General features: G+C 34.3%; 1 protein-coding gene across 1 annotated transcript in view; it reads left to right on the top strand.

Annotated features, from left to right (window-relative positions):
• PCLO (piccolo presynaptic cytomatrix protein) overlaps positions 1-20,144 on the top strand; it is a 440,945-nt gene that overhangs the window by 305,814 nt on the left and 114,987 nt on the right. The window contains exon 10 of the mRNA XM_077151839.1: positions 19,791-19,916. Within this exon, the coding sequence (XP_077007954.1) occupies positions 19,791-19,916 (126 nt within the window). The remainder of the gene's footprint in view (positions 1-19,790; positions 19,917-20,144) is intronic.

Below are 20,144 nucleotides of genomic sequence, written 5' to 3' on the forward strand. Positions count from 1 at the left end.
AGTATAAAGAGAAAGAAACTGGAAGCCAGAGTCAGAAAAAGCTGTAGGGAGAATTCAGAAGCCAGAAGTTAACAGAACCTGGAAGAGAAAGTAAAAACATCTCCATGTGATACAAAGCAGGAATACAAGCCAACAAACCCCAGGGATCACTGGCAGCCAGCACCAGAAAGTAATAGACTTTGGAGAGAAAGTATCACCTTGCTAACACCTCAATTTTGGACTTCTTTAGATCTCCAAACCATAAGCCAATAAATTCCTGTTGGGTTCCTCCAATCCCATTGGAGATATTCATCATAGTAGTCTGATAAATAAAAGACACCTGAAATGGGTTTAATGTTGCTATCTTTAAAATTCATTAATAAATAGTTTTAATTCTCAGTTTTAACTTAGAGAAAAACAGAGATATTATAACTAACATAAAAGCTCTTTAGAGTCTTAGATAATACTAAAGTATTTAAATGGCTCTGGAAACCAAAATAAAAGTACATGCTTTTTGCCTTTCTATAAAAGAAGTTTATACAATTAAAAATATATTTTGGGGGCTGCAAGGGTAGTTCAGCAGTAGAATTCTCACCTGCCTTTTGGAAGACATGGGTTAGATCCCCAGCCCTTTCACTTCCCAAAACCAAACAAAGAAAAATTCAACAAATGGTGCTGCAATAACCAATTCTCACATGGAAAAAAAAAAAAAAAAAGAAATGTGACCCCCACCACGCAGCATACAAAGAAAATACTTTGAAAATATTTATGTAATTCACATTGGGTATATTTTTAAATTATTTATTCACTAATAGTCATTCACTGGCACCCACAACATCACTTACATTGTGGTGAATACCAGGTTAACATAATAAACACAACCAAGACCCTGATCTTTAACTTAGTAATAACCTAGTAAGAAGAACAAATATGTAAATAATTATTACTATAATAGTGTTTGCAACAACTGAGGAAAAGCCGAGAAACTTATAACATTTTATGTTGATAGGCATATATATAACTATACACACATATGTATATGCAGCATTACTTATAACTTTCTAATATATGCAGAGAAAAACATGCATAAAATTCTATAAGATAGTCCTTAAATTTTAGACAATGGATCCTCTGATTTTTTTAAAGTTTTTTATTGAAAAATATAAAATATATACAAGGAAAAAGGAAGAAAAAGCAATGATTTTCAAAGTACACTTCAACAAGTAGCTACAGAAAAGATTTCAGAGTTTGTTAGGGGTTACCATTCAGATTTTTCCTTCTAGCTCCTCCAAAACACTGGAGGCTAAAGAAATATCAATATACTGATTAAGCAATCATACTCATTTGTTAATTCCCTTTTTTTTTTTATTATAACTCTTCCCTATCCTTTGTTCCTTTTTCCATTCTACAGGGGTCTTATGGCCATGCCCATTCTGAATTTTTCATATTGAGAAAGGAGTGTCAACAGTAAAGGGTAGGGGGATTTAATTAGTTGATAATCTTGGAGAGGCTGATCCCTCTGGGTTTCAGGATTTACCTGGCCTAGGAACCCTTTGGAAATGATAGTCTCTAGGAAAGCAAAATTAGTGCATGAAACTTTTATAGAATTTCAGTTTGAACCTTAGCTGTTCTTAAGAGTTAGCAGGACGATGTTGGTTGGGATTTAACAAATCATGGCAATTAGCACTTTTTGAATGAAGCTTGCACAAGAGTAGCCTCCAGAATAGCCTCTTGACTTTATTTTATCTCTCTGAGCCACTAATACCTTATTTTATTACACTTCCCCTTTTTGTCAGGAAGGCTGTCGAGCCTACAGTGCCAGGGCCAGATGCATCCCTAGGAATCATGACCTACATTGTCAGGGAGACCTTCACCCCTGAATGTCATAGCCCATGTAGTAGGGAGGGTAATGATTTTGCCCTTGCAGAGTAGAGCTTGGAGAGACTGAGGCCACAACTGAGCAACAAAAGATGTTTCCTGGAAGCAACTCTAAGGCCTCATTATAGGCAGTCTTAGCTTCTCTACTACAGAAATAAATTTTATAAGGACAAGCCTCAAAATCCAGAACCTGATCTATTATCTTGGGAGTCCCCAGTGGTTGAAAGTGTACTGGGGGTTCCCAATTGGGAAAGTTTAATAGTTCCATTTTTTTTTCCTTTGGACCCTCAAGAGACTCTACCAATCATTAAATTGTCAGCCCACCTTAGTCTGAGATGTATCCTGGTACTACATTAAGCTACACAGACTTACAAAGCCTTTTCCCATTCTGGACACCAGGAGTTTGAGTTGTTCAAATGAGCTATCCAGACAGGTTGATTTAGATTGTGTGTTACAGAAAATTGATGTTCTAGACATAATAGATCTGCCTTTGATCTTATACATTAAGTGACACTCTAGAGGACATGCACTATCAGCTTTCACCCTGTATTCTGATTTACTTAGTCCCAGCCAAATTGGCTTTATATTTATCTCTAATTGAGGCTCGATCTCTTTTTAGGTTATTTTAACTGTTATTGTATATAGCAATGCTATCTTTCAGGTCTCCAGAACTCCATTTTTGAGTCATAGGTGTCAGAGTTATTCAAAGTTCCAGGGAAATACCAGCTGATACACATGCAGCTCGGTGTCTCAGAATCTAGAAATACACTTACAACTTCAGACTAAGTGTGGCTGCTATAGGGCATACAATCTAGGCTCCAATTTTCTTTTAAGTATTTTCTGGGAGAATCCTTAGTATTTGTTCTTATGTTTCTGGCTTATTTTGCATAGCACGTTATCCCCTAGATTTATTCAGTTCACTGCATGCCTCTCAACATCCTTCCTTTTTGTAGCCACACCATGATCCAGCATAGAAATGTTTCACAGTTTGCCATTCTGCTTCTCAGTTGTTGTACCCTTCAGCCTTCTCCATCTATTGGGCAACATGAATAATGTCCAAAGTAAACGAACCATGTTTTACAGTATCGTCACTTGATTATACAACCAGCAGCACTCTTAATTTTAGAAAATTTTCATTGGCCCATAATGACAAAGAACCGACAAACACAGCATCACCACATGTCAAATCAAAAGTATGCCTTATCACTTGTCCCCCTCCTTCAATTATTTGCCCCTCATCGTGTGGTAGTACTACTGATGTCTTTCTGTTAACTATAGGCCAGGTATGCATTTTTAATTATACTCCCATATCCTCTACTATGAACTCTTTGTCTTATATCAAACTTTTGAAATAGTTCATGTAAGAACTTATTTTTAATTATAAATTTAATCAGTGGGATACATGGCATTATACATCCCTTTCAATCACATTCACCTTCAATATGGCAATGTTACTTATAACTCCACTAATTAGCTGCTATCACTTCAATCTGGTCCTTTGAATTTAAGTTCAACCTAATTGGGTAACCTTTACCCTGTCTCTAGCTTTTGTGTAGCTCTTGATCAGCTATATTCTCCAGTGTAACCTCTGTGATTACTTTTACCAGAATCATAATAGTGAAATCATACAGTATCTATTGATATCCTATTCTCTTATGCCTATTTATTGAAAAGACTATTCTGTCCCTGTTCAGTGGATTTGGGGGCATTATAAAAGATCAATTGTCCATAAATTTGATGGTCTATCTCCACACTCTCTACTTCATTCTATTGGTTGATACTTCTGTCTTTGTACAAGAACCATGCTGTTTTGGCCAATGTGCTCTAAAAGCTTTAAAGTCAGGAAGGGTTCGTGCTCCCACTGCACTCTTTTTTTAGGATCTCTTTAGTTATATGGGGTCTCTTTCCCTTCCAAATGAATATAACTGGCTTTTCCAAGTCTTCAGCATAGATTTTTGGAATTTTACTTGATTTTACACTATTTTGTTCATCAAGTTGGGTAGAATTGACATTTTAATGACATTCAAATTTCTTTTATTTGCTTTTGGGGTTAATTTGCTGTTCTTTTTCTAATTTCTCACAGTGAGTAATTAAGTCTTCGATTTCTGTTTGTTCTAGTTTTTTAATATAGGGATTTAGGCAAATAAATTTCCCTCATAGCACTGCCTTTGCCACATCCCAGAAATTCTGACATGTTGTATTCTCATTATCATTTATCTCCAGATATTTATTGATTTCTCTGACAATTTCTTATTTGACCCACTGATTATTTAAGGGTGTGTTGTTTAATCTACATATATTTGTGAAAGCTTTGGTTCTTTGGTGATTATTAATTTCCAGCTTCATTGTGTTGAGGTCAGAGAAAGTGCTTTGGATCACTTCAGTTTCATTAAATTTATAAATTCATTTTGTGTCCCAGCATATGATTTATCCTGGATAAATGTGCCCTTGAAAAGAATGCATATCCTGGTATTTTGGGATGTAATGATATATATTCCATATATATATATCTATTAGACCTAATAGACATATATATATATATATATGTTTATCAGATTGTTTATCTGTAGTGGAGAGTTATGTCTATTAGGTCTGATTTGTTTATCAGATTGTTTATCTGTAGTGGAGAGTGGTGTATTAAAGTCTACCACTATTATTGTTGAAATGTCTGTAGCTCCCTTCAGTTTTGCCAGTGTTTGCATCATGTACTTTGGAGCTCTTTGAGAGCATAAACATTATGATGGTTATTTCCTCGTGGTGAATTATCCCTTTTATTAACATGCAATGTGTTTCTTTGTCTCTTATGACATCTTTACATTTAAAGTCTATTTTATCTGATATTAGTGTAACTACTCCTGCTTTCTTTTGGTTACAGCTTGCATAGCACATATTTTTCCATTCTTTCACTTTCAAACTATTTGTGTCTTTAGGTTTAAAATATGTCTTTTGTAAAGAACATGTAGATGGATTACATTTTTAATCCATTCTGCCATCTGTATCTTTTAATTGGTGAATTTAGTCCACTAACATTTAAAGTTATTACTATAAAAGCAGTTCTTGAATCTACCATTTTACCTTTAACTTTTATTTGTCAGATCTATATTTTCTTTTCCCTCTCTCTCTTTTTAACCCTTAAATTATCCTTATTGGTACTCTTCAATTCTGTGCCCTCCTCCAGATCTCCCTTTCCTGTGTTTTTTGTTTTTTTGTTTTTTTTTCAGTTTACAGGACTCTCTTTAGTATTTCTTGTATGGCGGGTCTCTTGTTGACTAGTTCTCTCTGTCTGTGTTTGTATTTGAAGATTTAATCACTCCCTCAATTTTGAAGGACAATTCTTCAAAAAAGAATTATTGGCTGGAAGCTTTCTTGTTCAGGATCTTAAATATATCATTCCACTGCTTTCTTGTATCCGTGGAGCTTGTTGAGTAGTCAAAGTCAGTCTTATATGTTTTCCCTTTTATGTAGTAGATTGTTTTTCTCATGTTGCTTCCAGAACTTTCTGCTATTTTCAACATTTGGCAGTTTGATTAGTATGTCTCTTGGAGTAGGCCTATCTGGATTTATTCTATTTGGGGTTCATTAAGCCTCTTTGATTTGCATATTTATGTCTTTTATAAAGGTTAGGAAGTTTTTCCTGATTATATCTTCAACTAACCTTCCCAGCCCTTCTGGGACATCAATGATTCTTATATTTGCATGCCTTTTATTGTCCATCATTTCCCTAAGATCTACTTCCTCTTTTTCCATCTTTCTTTCCATTTGTTCTTTTGTGCACTGTAGTTCAATTATTCTTTTTTCTACCTCATTTATCCATCCTTCTGCTTCTTCAAATCTGCTATTGTGTGTCTCTAGTATATTTCTAAGTTTGTCTACTGTATCTTTCATTTCTGTGAGAGCTACCATTTTTCTATATAACCTTTCAAATTCTTTTTTATGCTCGTCTAATGTCTTTCTGCTGACCTTTATTTCTTTATAAACATCCTTGAGTAGTTGTTCCATTTTCTCTGTCCCCTCCAGTGTTTTGATTTGGTCATTTGACTAGGCCATTTCTGCTGAGGTCTTCGTGTGGTTTGTGATTTTCTATTGTGTTTGGGGCATTTGATTACCTTAATATGGTTATTTTGCAAGCTGTTTCCCTTTACTCATTTAAAGGTTACATTTACTTGTTTTTACATTGAAGGTTCTCTTTTGTGCTTGGTCTGTCAGTAATTCTCTGCCAAACCTAGGCCTAGAACTCATGTAGGGGGTACAACTCTACTTGAGGGTCACTCTGAAGATAGGTAGCAGTGCACATGCATGGCAGTAGGACAGCTAGTCCTGCTACTAGCAGCACCTGGGGAAACAGCTGATTTGCAGTGCCTAGCACCTTGCAGATCCAACACTCACTGCTGGCTATGTGCAGCACCTGGCTGTGTGACTGCTCCCAGTGCCTCAGGCTGTGGCTTTTCATGGTGAATGACTAGGCCCACCTCCATATTCCTCACAAGTGCTGCTTGCTCCAGAGCTGCTCAGATGGGCCTCCCCAGCCAGCAGCTGGGGCAGGCTGGAGTGAAAGGACAGTCAGTTCCCTCACAACCACACTTCCTGGTGTGCTGCCACCCATCCCTGATAGGGATCACAGCTGATCTGCTCTCCCTGTCCCTATCCCCCTGCCTCTGTCCTCCCCAAGAAACCATAGAGAACCTATTCTATCACTCATCCCCTGGGACCACAGTCCCTGTCATTTTCTCCCCATCCCCTATCTTGGCCACAAAACAACGATGAATTCAATCCATACTATTCTGCCATCTTTCCAGAAATCTCAGACCTTTTGATTTTTAACTTTTAAACTTCACAGATATAGGTGTTTTCCACAAAATCATGCAATGGTTTTGAAAGTCTTATTTCAACCTAGCAAAAGCAGCGAAGTGCAGAAGACAGGCAATGAGTTTTGGATCAGAAAGGCCTGGATTGGAATTTAATTCAATTACTTGTTTAAATTTTAAGATTAAGTTGTTTATCTATAAAATAAGACCATCACTATGTACCTTATATAATTGCATGTGAACTTGGCAAGAAATGCGATGCTTTCAATTCACGTTATTTCACCTTCTCTTGGGGTGAAGTGATAAAAAATATATAATGTTCCAGAAATGAAGCTCATTCATCTTTTATTTAGGACTCCATCTAATATGGCTCCAGAAACACAGCTGTTTGAAACAAGCCAAAGAAATTCTCCTGATTTTAAAAGAGGCATTTCCTTATGTACAGTACAATAAAGGACATCTGCAAGGCTAGAAAGACTGCTTAGCAAGTTTAACAGTGAAGAACATTAAAGTTTTCCTTTTGGTTCATAGGATAGCAGTATCTTCAATAGAATTAATGTCTCATTTTCTATCCTCATTAGTCCACCATCTGTACAGGCTTTTAGAAACAGGATACAAATTATAACAAATCTCACCAGATCTCAATTGGCAGCAATATCAAATGATAGTAACTAGTTTTTATTATTATATTAAGAACTTTATTGTGGCACATTTTACATATCATAAAATTAGCCCATTATAAGTGTACAAATCAATAACCTTTAGTAAATTATATAATGGTTGTTCATCCATCAGCACAATCTTGTTTTAGAATATTACTATCATCCCAAAAAGTTCCCTTGAGCTTACTAGCAGCTAATATCCCCATCCATCTGCTCTGCCCTTGCTGCAGGCAACTACCAATTTTTTTTTTGTATGTATGATAGCCTTTTCTGAACATTTGATATAAATGCAATTATACAATATGTAGTCTTGAGCTCTAGTTTCACTTAGCAAAGACTTTTGAGGTTCAGCTGTGTTGCAACATTTATCAGTATTTTGTTCCTTTTTTATTATTGAATAGTATTCCTTTGATTAGATATTCTGCATTTCATTTATCCATTGGATTTTCCCCCATTTTTTGAAACATTTTTATACAAGTTTTTATGTGGACATAAGTTATTTATGTTGGGTAAGTTCCTTGGTGTGGAATTGCTGGGTCTTGTGGTAAGTTTCTGTTTTACTTTTTAAGAAACAATTTTCAAAATGGCTATGCCATTTTACATTTCCAACAGCAATGCATGAGGGTTTCAATTTTTACACATCCGTGCCAACATTTAGCAATTTCTGTCTTTTTTGGGTGGATATCTCATTGTTTAAATTTGTTTTCCCTTATCACAAAGAGCTTTGAGCATCTTTTCATATGCTTTTTTAAAAAAGGAATCCATATGTCTTCTTTTGTGCAACGTCTCTTCAGAAATTTTTGTCCATTTTCATTTGGGTTCTTTAACTTCTTATGAATTTCTAAAAATTTATATACATTGTGGATGCAAGTTATTTATAAAATATATGATGTGTTATATGGAAATTGATGTTTCTGATCAATTTCCTTTTCTATCATCAGTCTTGTTTTATATTTAAGGCTGGCTTCCTATGAGTTATTTCTTCTTAGCTCACTGGTCAAACAATGATTGGTCAGAAGTTCTGTTCAAACAGCTTGAACCTATAAAGCGTCTACCCTCCGTTGACGGATCATTATATAGATTGGGGAGAATATTCAAAGTTCAGGCAGTTTTCAAGACTGCCAGTTTTTTAATGTGCCCTTGATTTTGCTTTCTGCTACCACTTCTCTTCTCTCCTCTGTGAATCTATGTAGATTTTTGTAGACTTCTGTTGGTTAAGTAAGTGTGGATAGCTTGGGTTCTCACTAACCTCAGCTGATTATGTGTTCAGCCTCCATTCAGCCAGGGACTTGTAGAGTGTTTATCAAACCCATTTATGCTTGCCTCTCTTCCTGAGCTCCAGGTAAATCCTAGGCTTATTTGCTGGCCTGCCACTTGTTCCATCCAGGACCACATTCTTAGGCTAAAAGAGCTGTAGGCTTTTCCTGCTGGTGCTGTGTGCGGGGGTTATCTACCTTATCCACTAAATCAACTCAGCCCCCTTTAGCAACAAGGCTTCTATTCTTCATGGTCTGCCCTTTCATAGTAAACTGCCATGGTGACTGAACTGGGATGCTAGAGGACAAGCGCAACCGAGAATGCCACCATTCTGACTCAAAGTTCAGTAGCTTCTCATGAACAAATGCTTCCAGGTTTCTTGTATGCTCTAGCCATTGATTGATAGAGCACTGAAATGGTTGTTTTCTATTGTTTTGTTCAGCTATGCTGTTCATTTTGAGGGAGAATTATTTAGTTTATTTTACACTCTTTATATTTAATTTTACTTTTGACAATTTTTTACAAGTGTTTCTTGAGGAAAAAATACTCTCTAGGATTCTTAGGTCATCTGCAAAATTGTTTTGATAGTACAATGTTTTATTTTTTAAATACTTAAATCAATACATAAGAAATAAAACAAAATATAGATTATTAAAAATCGTTTTAACCTAAGATACAAGTGATGCTGTTTAAATATTACATTATAATCTTGATTTCATATGCTTGAAAAAAGAAAGCTGCAGGCCTAACACACTCTCCCTCTACTATACTGAATTACTAATTAAACAACATAATAACTAATCTAAGTAATTGGATGAAATAGACTGATAAGAAAGTAAAATCCTACGAAGAATAAAGCCCAGATATTTTATTAACATTTCATAAATGAGTCCTTTAAGTTTCTGAGAAAGATCATGACAACCGCAGGATTCTAAAGAGAATTGGTGACCTCAGTTCTGGCACTCTACCCTAATCCTTCCATAAAATTCCTTCCTCTCCTCCCCTCTCTTCATACTCAATGGAAGATTTTTAAATTTTATTATTGTTGTTTTTCATGGTTTTTTACCTGAAATATATAAAAATCTAAGCAGAAGTCTTAAAGAACAGCTTAAAATGTCAGGGATGGCAAACATCTGCCCTAAAAGGACTGTTTTCATTTTATTGAGGGGAGGGGAAATTTACTTACATGTACACACTGCATATATACACAGTTCAGCAAATGAGTTCTCCACTCACTCTGACATATCAATGGTTGCATTTTTTTTAACTATTACATTGGTGATAGTGATCTTATTTATATGAGCTGATCCATAGCTATATTGTACCAATGTGCAATCAAAATTATATATGCAAAAATCAAAAGCAAATAAGTGAAAAATCCTAAATATTTTAGGGACCTGAAGTAGAAAAACAATCACTATATTGTTTGCCTTGAACTTGCAAATTTTCTATTTTTCTGAAATAATTTGAAAGAAAAACCATTTTTACCGAATATGAATATATTTTTCTTGCTTATGAATGTTTGACATGAAAAACAAGAATGGTCAAATATAAATGATTTAGTCAGAAAACTGAACTCAAAGTCTAGATGGAATGTGGTAATGAATAATTCTATATATTATATCCAGTATTTCTCAAAGATACGATGACATTATCAGAAGATTAATAAAAAATACTTTCAGGTTCTACCTCAATAAGTAATATTAAAGACATAATTTAGTACCTTCTGGAACTTTTAAATCTACTTTAAAATTATTTAAGTAATATGAGATTACAGAGAGTTACAATAAGTAAAGGACTTTTTCCCACTATGAACAGGTAGAGATCTAATATTGAATATGGTTTCAATCTTATACTAGATATGTGGTAAATAAAAATCAATCTTGCTTCCAAGAATTTGCAACATACTTGAAGTAAACTAACATGAATAAATAAATGAAAAAATGAATACATGAAACTGTATATATAATATTAAATTAGGTGCCACAAACTATGAATACATATATGTTCATGTAAAATTTATATGCAGCAGCTCTCCATTTGCTCGTAGAATTTTAGCAGTAATGTGTAAAGAACACATTCCTCTTTCCTCTTTTCTCAGGAGGGCTTTTGTTACTGTGCATCCTTATTAAAAGATCTCAAAGGCAAAGCTGCCCTCTAGCTCTCTGCTGCAAGTAGCTAAATGTGTATATAATTTCCATTCTTCTTTATATATACAAAGTTTAAATGTAAAACCACTTACATACATTTGTAAATAAATGCCATCATAATTTCACAATTTATATTTTCTTCTAACCTTTTTATGTACACACACTAAAGGTTGACAGTATATTGCAATGTAGTTTATATACACATTTTTAATTTAGTATAAATTACCTGATAAAGGCATTTTCCTGTTACACCAAAAATTCTTCTCAAACACAATTCTAATGATTGTTTTTTATTAGATTGTATAGGTATTTAATCATTCAGTTTAGCATCCCTCAATTGTTGACATTTACATTATCTCTTTTCACTATTATAAATACCAGTGAAAAAATTGCTGTCACAGTGTCTATTATTTCCTTAGAATAATTTCCAGAGGTAAAATTTCTAGGTAAAAAGGAAAGGATATTTTGGATGTTCTTTAGACATCTTGTTACACCTCTTACCAGAAAAACCCTACCAATTTGCACTCCCAAACCAAGAAAATAGTTTTTTACCTCTGTTGTTCACAATAGGATTGTAAAATGATATACTTTTTAGGAAGAAAATAAATCTCTAACTTAGTTCAGAATTCAAATTTTCTATTACAGTAAGAATTAATATTTTTAGTAACTGTCATATTGATATTTTGTCCTATAGTTATTCCTTTTGTAATGACATATCTATATATTTCCTTTTCAATGACTTACATATCTGTAAAGATGATATGAAGGAAAGTTATTGCTGCTTTGGTTTAATTTGTTACGAAATAAAATATATAACAGGGATCATAAGTAGGTTATGGCCAGATCATGGTGGGTCAGGTAGACAAAGAAAGAAATTTAATTCAACTTGATAGGCAAATAGTCATAATTAAAACCATTGAAAATATGTTTCATTTATGAAGGCTTCAAATTTTTTTTTTACTTTGTCTTGTTTGCTCCAAAGTTTAATACTGAAGGAAGCTTAACCATAATAAAAGGGTACATCAGTTTAAAAACTTCATTTATGAGGGCTCAATTTTTTTTTTTTTTGCTTTTGTATTGTTTGTTCTGTTTGTTTCATTTATGTCTGCTCTAATCTTCATTATTTCTTTCCTTCTGCTTGCTTTGGAATTAGTTTGCTGTTGTGTTTCTAGTTCCTCCAGGTTTGCAGTGAAATCTTTGATTTTAGCTCTTTCTTTTTTTTTTAATGTGAGCATTTAGGACTGTTAATTTCCCTCTCAGCACTGCCCTCACTGCATACCGTAAGTTTTGACATGTTTGCTCATTTTTGTTAATCTCAAGATATTTACTGGTTTCTCTTGCAATTTCTTCTTTGACCCACAGATTGTTTAAGAGAATAGTATTTAACTTCCATATATTTGTGGATTTCCCAATTCTCTGCCTGTTATTCATAGCCAGCTTCATTCCATCAGAGTCAGAGAAGATGCTTTACATGATTTCAGTCTTTCTAAATTTATTGAGACTTGTGTTGTGACCCAGTATGTGGTCTGTCCTGGAGAATGATCCGTATGCACTTGAGAAGAATGTACATCCTACTCTGCCGAGGTGCAGCGGTCTGTATATGTCTGTTAAATTATAGTTCATTTATCATATTATTTAAGTTCTGTTTTCTTATTGATCTTCTGTCTAGATGTTCTATCTATTGATGAGAGTGGTGTATTGAAGTCTCCAACCATCATTGTAGAGGTGTCTATTTCTCCCTTCAGTTTTGCCAGTATTTGCCTCATGTATTTTGGGGCACCGTGGTTAGATGCATAAACATTTATGATTGTTACTTTTTACTAGTGGATTAACCTTTTTATTAATATATAGTGTTATTTTTGTCTCTTGTGGCAGCTTTTAACTTGAAAATAAAATAAGTCTGTTTTGTCCAATATTAGTGTAGTTACCTCAGCTCTTTTTTGGTTACTATTTACATGGAATATCTTCTTCTGTCCTTTCACTTTCAACCTATTTGTGTCTTTGCGTCTATATGTCTAAGGGAGTCTCTTGTGCATAAAACATAGTTGGATCATGCTTTTTTATCCGTTCTGCTAACTTGTAACTTTTGATTGGGGACTTTAATCTATTAACATTCAGTGTTTTTACTGTAAAGGCAATATTTACATCAGCCATTTTGTTATTTGATTTGTGTACATTATATCTTTTTTTCTCTTAGTTTTTCCTGTGTTGTATAGTTGATCTTGTGTGATGTATTTGATTCATCTCTTTATCATTTCTGTTCCTATATATTTTTAAAATACTTTCTTTGTGTTACTCTGGGGTTTGTATACACAACCTACATGTATAAGCTACTAATTTGAACAGATGCTAACTTAGCTTCAATAGTATGTTTTTTCTGCTCCTGTATCCCAAAAAACATTTTTAAAATGTACTTTGACCCACATTTCCTTTTTATATTTTGCATGTTTATTGTCAAGAAATATGCCTTTTTCTTCTTCAATTGTATTCTGACTCTTACAGATATTAAACAGTAGTGCTGTGCATTAAGGATACTGTACTGTTGGGGTTTGCATTTACCTTTTTAGTTACTGTTATTGAAGATGTTCATTTGTTCACACTACTACAAGCCATTCTTTCTCCTGTCTTTTCCTTTCAACCTGCAGAATCCTCCCTAGTAATTTTTGTAGGACCTATTTTTTGTTAATGAACTGTCTCTGTTTCTGTTTACCAGTGAATATTTTAAACTATTCTTCATTTTTGCAGGACAGTTTTGCCGAATAAAGAATTTTTGGCTCATAGATTTTTTTCTTTCAGTATCTTAAATATATTTGTGTTTTTAAATATACCACTGCCTTCTTGCCTAAATGGATTCTGATGAGAAACTGGTACTCAGTCTTATGAGAATCTTTTGTATGTAATATATCACCTTTTTCTTGCTGCATTCAGAATTCTTTCTTTATCTTTGGCATTTGACATTCTGATTAGTATGTGGCTTGGAGGGGGTCTATTAGGATTTATTCTGTTTGAAGTACATTGCACTTCATGGACATGTATATTTATGTCTATCATAAAAAGTTTTCATCAAATTATTACATCAGATATTCTTTCTGCCTCTTTTCCCTTCTCTTCTCCTTTTCATACACCCATTATGTGAATGTTTGTATGCTTCATGCTGTCATTCAAGTCTTTGAGACGCTGCTTAATTTTTTCTATTCTTTTCTCTGTTTGTCCTTTTGACTATATAATTTTTATTGTCCTGTCTTTTAGTTCACTGGTCCTTTCCTTTGCCTTTCCAAATCTGCTGATGTATGTCCCCAGTATGTTTTTAATTTCCATTATTGTACCTTTCCTCTCATAATTTCTGTTATAAACTTTTTAATTTTGAAATTCTTTATGCTTACACAATGTCTTCTTAGTATACTTTAACTCTATATCAATATTCTCCTTCATCTTGAATTGATTTAAGAAATTTGTTTGAACTTGTTTGATTCATTGTTCCAAGTTTTGTGTCTCCTCTGAAGTTTTAATTTGCTCCCTTGAATTAGCCATATATTTCTGTTTCTTAGTATGCCTTCTAATTCTTGCCGTTAATCTGGGCATCTGATTATTTTGGTGTTTTAACTCTATAAGTCCATTTCTTTCTCGTGTAGGGTTTATTGTTAATTGGCTTCATCTTAAAGCTCTTTCATGCTTGGTCCAACTGATGCTGAACCTTTAGAGTAGTCCATGTTTAACCTGTTTACATTCTCTCAGCTCTTCTTCATCTGTTTCTTGCCCTAAATATGTGTTACAATTTTTTTTATTGTACTTCTTATGTAATTGTTTCACCTCTAGGAGAAAGGTTCCTTTTCTTTGTTCCTTCTCCTGAAGTCGTGATCTATTCTGCTTATTTCTGTGCAAAATTTTCTCCCCAGCTCCTATAATTTGTTTAAATTCCCTCCCTCACTTAGTACCCCCTTTTCCTTACACTTTTTAGTTTTGCAAGTCATCCTATTTTATAGCAGCTCAGTCCACTCCCCACTCCTCCACATTTTGTTTTTACTCTATGAGGTTTTTCTGCCTCTGGCTTCTTCCTCATTAGGGTATCCCACTCTGGCCCCATATGGGGTCTATCTGACAAGGTGGGTCAATCCAGGAGGTCCATTTTGCATTTAGGTGGTCCAGCAAACAGACCGGATTGAGTTCACCTCTCGCCAACAGTTCTACTCTGGTTTCTCTGTTTTTTCTAATCCCATGAGGGCTCTTTTGTATGTAGCATTCCTCAGCGCTTGTGTTCCACCCTGGTCTCTGTGGACTTGGGTCCTTGTGCCTGGATATGCATGGGTTTATAACTCACTGCAGCGAGTGGCTCTACAGTCTGCCTCTGCAAAACTCCCAAGCTGCATGGGACCAAGTGAGAGGGAGAGTTAGACTAGGAAGAAATTCTCCTACCTGTTTATTTTTCTTTTTCTTCAATTTAGAATTTGTGGAGTCCTTCTCCAGTATCTATCTTACAGAGTTCTAAGCAAGTGGGATTTATCCTTTTATTAGTTGATTCTGAGGGAAGATATTCCCAGGAGATATCTTGAATCACCATATGATGACATCACTACAATACATAATTTTTAATAACATCATTGGTGCATTAGCCCCACTTGGAGAAAAACAGACATTTCAATATTCACTCATTCATTATTCATTCAATCATATATTATTTTATGTCACCTAGATGCCATATACTTGCTATGCACCTTATACTAGAACCTCAACATTGCAGAACTGATACAACAGAGCTCTTCTCTGTTTATGAATGCAAATGTTTATTTTTTTCAGGCCCAACTTTTCCTTTCATTTCTACCCTTTATCACTCTCATTCCCCATTGTAACTAATATAAATACGAATGTTCCACAAGTTTTGCTACCAAATAATGTCCGTATGTATTGTGTGGACAGAAAGCTAAGCACACAACTTTCATTCTTAGGTTAGTTTTCTCTTCTTGAATAACAAATTATCACAAATCCCATGGCTTAAAACAGCATGCTTTGATTATCTTATCATTTCTTTGGATTAAGAAGCCAGACACAAGTTAACTAGATCCTTTAGTCAGTGTCTCACAAGGCTGCATTCTAGGCACTGGCTGGGATGTTTTCTCTTCTTAGCTAAAGTAGATTTAATTGCATATTTAAATTCAAATGTAGAGATTTTCTTTCATATGCATGTGTTTATTTTATGCACAGTATATTTTTAAAGTGGTTACATAAGAGTATATTTATCAAGTACTTGTAATATCGTAGTATTACTAAACAAATGTGGTGGACTCTTTTACCTGATGCATTCAAATGACCAATTCCTGAGACACCAGGGTTTCAAAGAGAGAAAAAGTTTATTAGTAGGTACAGAGCAGGAGATCAGATAGACTATTGGCCCAAAATCTGTCTCTGAAACGTAGTAATTCTGATAGTTTTATAGAATTAAAAGATGGGCATATTCTAGGATAATGAGCACAGCGGCCCCAGATGATGTAATTGGAGGTGATTTAATTATTGAGCATGCGCAGATTGATTATGTGCATAGTCACGAATGTATAAAGAAAATAGCAGCCTTAATATGATGATGGGTGTGATTTTAGTATTATAATGAGGTATAGGTGACTTGTTTCTAAGTTAAAGTCTAAGCTACTTGCATGTCAGACAGGCCCATTTTGGTTAGATTCAGTTTTGGTTATCTAGATAACTTTGGACTTGTGGTGGGTTAGTTCTAGGCTGACCTAAGACCCTTCATTAATAAACATTAGGGGCTGTTTTTAGTGATTACAGACTCTAAAGTTGAAAAACTAGATAAAGGGATACAAATGAAGGTTAATAGCAGGTTTTTTACAATCACAGGGGCAGAAAATAAAGGCTATAAGTCATTATCAGAGATCAAGGCAGTTCAGGTATTTCCCTCTGTCTACTCCAATATACCAGAAAGCAGAAAGGAATAGCTATATAATGATTCAGTAACTAAAATTATCCCTTAAATCCTAATTTCTAAGTTACAATTGAGACTCAGAAAGACCAATGCATTTAACTTAGAATTTGAGGTTAGTAGAGGTAATACTTTTTTCTTAATAGTTTCTTAACTTTTAGCATTGACCTCTTACTTATAAATATTCCAACTTACTTTAAAGATTTTCTAAAATTTACCTTTCCCTGTAAGACTTCCCTAACAGCTCTATTTATATATTGTAAAATTGCTATAACTTTTTTATTTTGTTTTTTAATAAAGCATTTATATTTTCTGTACTATTTGTTTATCTGTCACTCCACTGTAGTATATTGTGAGCACAAGAACAAGGTCAATTCATTTTCATGGAACCAACTGAGGAAGCATTTTATCAATGTTTCTAAAAGGAATAAAAGCAGAGAGGCAAAAGGTGAAAATATTGATAAAAGTTTGCAAAAAGCTGTTGGTGATAAAGTTGATAATGATGCTATGAAGACTTATCAAGGGCCAGTCAAATGTCAGCATTTTAATTCAAAATTAACATTGCATCTTGATTTTCCCAAAATTTTATCAGCATCCAGCTTTCTAAATTTAAGGTGGGGTGTTATATTTTCTTAGAAATGGTGTTATTCATTTTTCTGTATTTAATACTAAACATCAAAGTACTTCTGTAGGAATGTGAAATCAAAATGTCCAGATTTAAATTGAAATGAATTTAAATTGATATAAATATACCTAATACATTAGAAATGATCTAAGAAATTCAATATCTGTATGAGTTTACCAGAAATCTTTAACATATGAGGAATTGCAGCTCGCAAATAATTAAGTCAAGTAAATGAAAGCAAATCTTTAAGAACACAATTTTTTTTTTTACAGGAGAATTCCAAGGAATAACCCCTTAATTATGGCAGTCTTTTTAAATCACCATTTTGTAAATCCCAACATGTCCTTAGTACACTCAAAACAATCTGGCTCAACCGTTAGATAGACCTGGACAACTGGTTGAAAAAGCTCTAATAAAATGCCTTCCTCTACTGCCCTTCATGCACATCTTTCCATTTTCTTTGTGTAGACTTGATCCTGTAAATTCCTTTATGGATCATGCCTAAGAAATGAACTATCTCCACTCCGTCTTTTTTTTTTTTTTTTTTTTTTTTTTTTAAAGGAAAGACAGAGAGAAGGAAGGAAGGAAGGAAGGAAGAAAGGGAAACATCTTTAAACATTTTCTTGTTTTATTGTATTTTGTTTTTGTTACATGGGCTGGGGCCGGGAATCGAACCGAGGTCCTCCGGCATAGCAGGCAAGCACTTTGCCCGCTGAGCCACCACGGCCCGCCCTCTACTCTGTCTTATTCAAGGACTTACAAAGTCATATCCTTAGATAATGTTCTGCATTTATCCAGTTATAGTCATTTTGTGTCATAAATTAATCTCGTCTACGAACAGAAACACTGGACCAGGAAAATCTAAAAAGATGGGCTAAAATGTACTAATATTTTGGTTAAGTATGAACTATTGACAACAGCATGGCATTAGAACAATATAAAAAATTGTTTGGGATCTAAGTCTTAAGAAGACTTATTCTGGACAAAAAGCAGAGGGAGGGCGCACGGGTGGTTCAGTGGTAGAATGCTCACCTTCCATGCGGGAGACCTGGGTTGATTTTGGACCATGTACCTAAAAAAAAAAAAGGTAGAGGGTGTGACCAGTCAGAGAGAAGGAGGGAGGGAAGAGTGGAAAAAACAAGGAAAGGTAGGAAGAAAGAGAAGAAGGGAAAGAAATAAACGGAAAGGAAGGAACACCTTTCTCTGGAAGTATTACATCAAATGGGAAGAAGGAACATGCTACCAACGGCAGAAGAGTTGCATAATCTGTTAGCGTTGTTTTATGTTTGGACATTGTACATGCTGGCTACAGGGACTATTTAGGTAGAAGTGAAATGAGAAAGGCGCAGGATTAGAAAGAGAGCTGGTCTTTAAAATGTGGACATTTTAAAGAGTTGGAAATTTTACACTTAGAATGGGATGAATTCTAATTTAAAAATAATTATATTTTCATTAAAGGTGAAGAATTCTTTCTTTTAGTGCTCTTATTTTAAAATACCATTGAAATTCACAGCAAAAATGTACCTAATGCTTTAGATATTCGCTGTTTATTAGCTGATTTAAAAAAAATACAAACTTAAAATATCAACACCTTGTATCTTTCTCAATTAGTTTCCCATAATCATTTCTCATTTTTTTTTTTTTTTTTTTTTTTTTTTTAAAGAGAGAGGGAGGAAGGGAAGGAAAGACAGAGAGAAGGAAGGAAGGATGGAAGGAAGGGAAACATCTTTAAACATTTTCTTGTTTTATTATATTTTGTTTGTTTGTTTGTTTCTTACATGGGCTGGGGCCGGGAATCGAACCGGGGTCCTCCGGCATAGCAGGCAAGCACTCTTGCCCGCTGAGCCACCGCGGCCCGCCCATTTCTCATTTTTATTCCATGTAGCCAAGTTCAGAAAAATCTGCTCCTTGACATAAGGAACAGTTTAAAAAGTTATTCATCAGTGAAGAATAATTTTATTGTGCTTTGTAGTGTGTGCCATGCACATGTGTCGTCATTACTAGTTAATGAGTTAGACAAAAAATGAATAATAATAAGATATGATCATGTTCCTACTTTATTGATTACAGTCCCTTGTATATTGGGATTGTGTCTTCTCAATTTATGATAATCATTACCAAAACTGCTCCACAATTTCATAAGTGAGTTGTATACTGTGGAATTTATTTTACAAAGTGCATCCTCAGACAACTTTTCACAATTATTGGTACAAAAGTAGACAAAGCTTTAGGATATGTTTCAGTCTGTTTGTTCAATGTGTTTGTTAATATCAGATTACTCGTTGTAGCTCCTATCAAGATCTCAGAAATTCCTATCTCACATCAATTATTTTTGAAATTAAAATAATTTACTTTTGTTATTGGTGTCCAGTTCCAATGTCCATGTGTAATTAACTTTTGAATACCAGAGTCCAACCTGAAACTTCCTGTGGTGCACCTTATAACTTGCAATAATTGGTGTCGATTTTTAAATTATTACTAATAGTTTGCTAATTTTTAATACAGGTAATGGATTAGGAATTAAAATTGTGGGTGGTAAAGAAATTCCTGGACATAGTGGAGAGATTGGAGCGTATATTGCCAAGATCCTTCCTGGAGGAAGTGCAGAACAAACAGGGAAACTCATGGAAGGTAAGAATAAGGGATTTCAAAGTCAAATCAAGAATGTGTTCATGTTAAATATATTTGAATTGGTATGCAACTTTTCTCTTTCTTTACTGACTAGGGTAAACCTTTCTCCTTAGGATTGTGAAATTTTGGAATTGTAATATTAAAAAATACGCCCATAACTATATTCATTTTACTTTCAATTGCATTGTCCTTTTTAGCAGTTGTTAGCTATGAGAATACATTGTTTAA

Source organism: Tamandua tetradactyla, chromosome 1 (assembly GCF_023851605.1).
Source record: "Tamandua tetradactyla isolate mTamTet1 chromosome 1, mTamTet1.pri, whole genome shotgun sequence".
Taxonomy (NCBI): domain Eukaryota; kingdom Metazoa; phylum Chordata; class Mammalia; order Pilosa; family Myrmecophagidae; genus Tamandua; species Tamandua tetradactyla.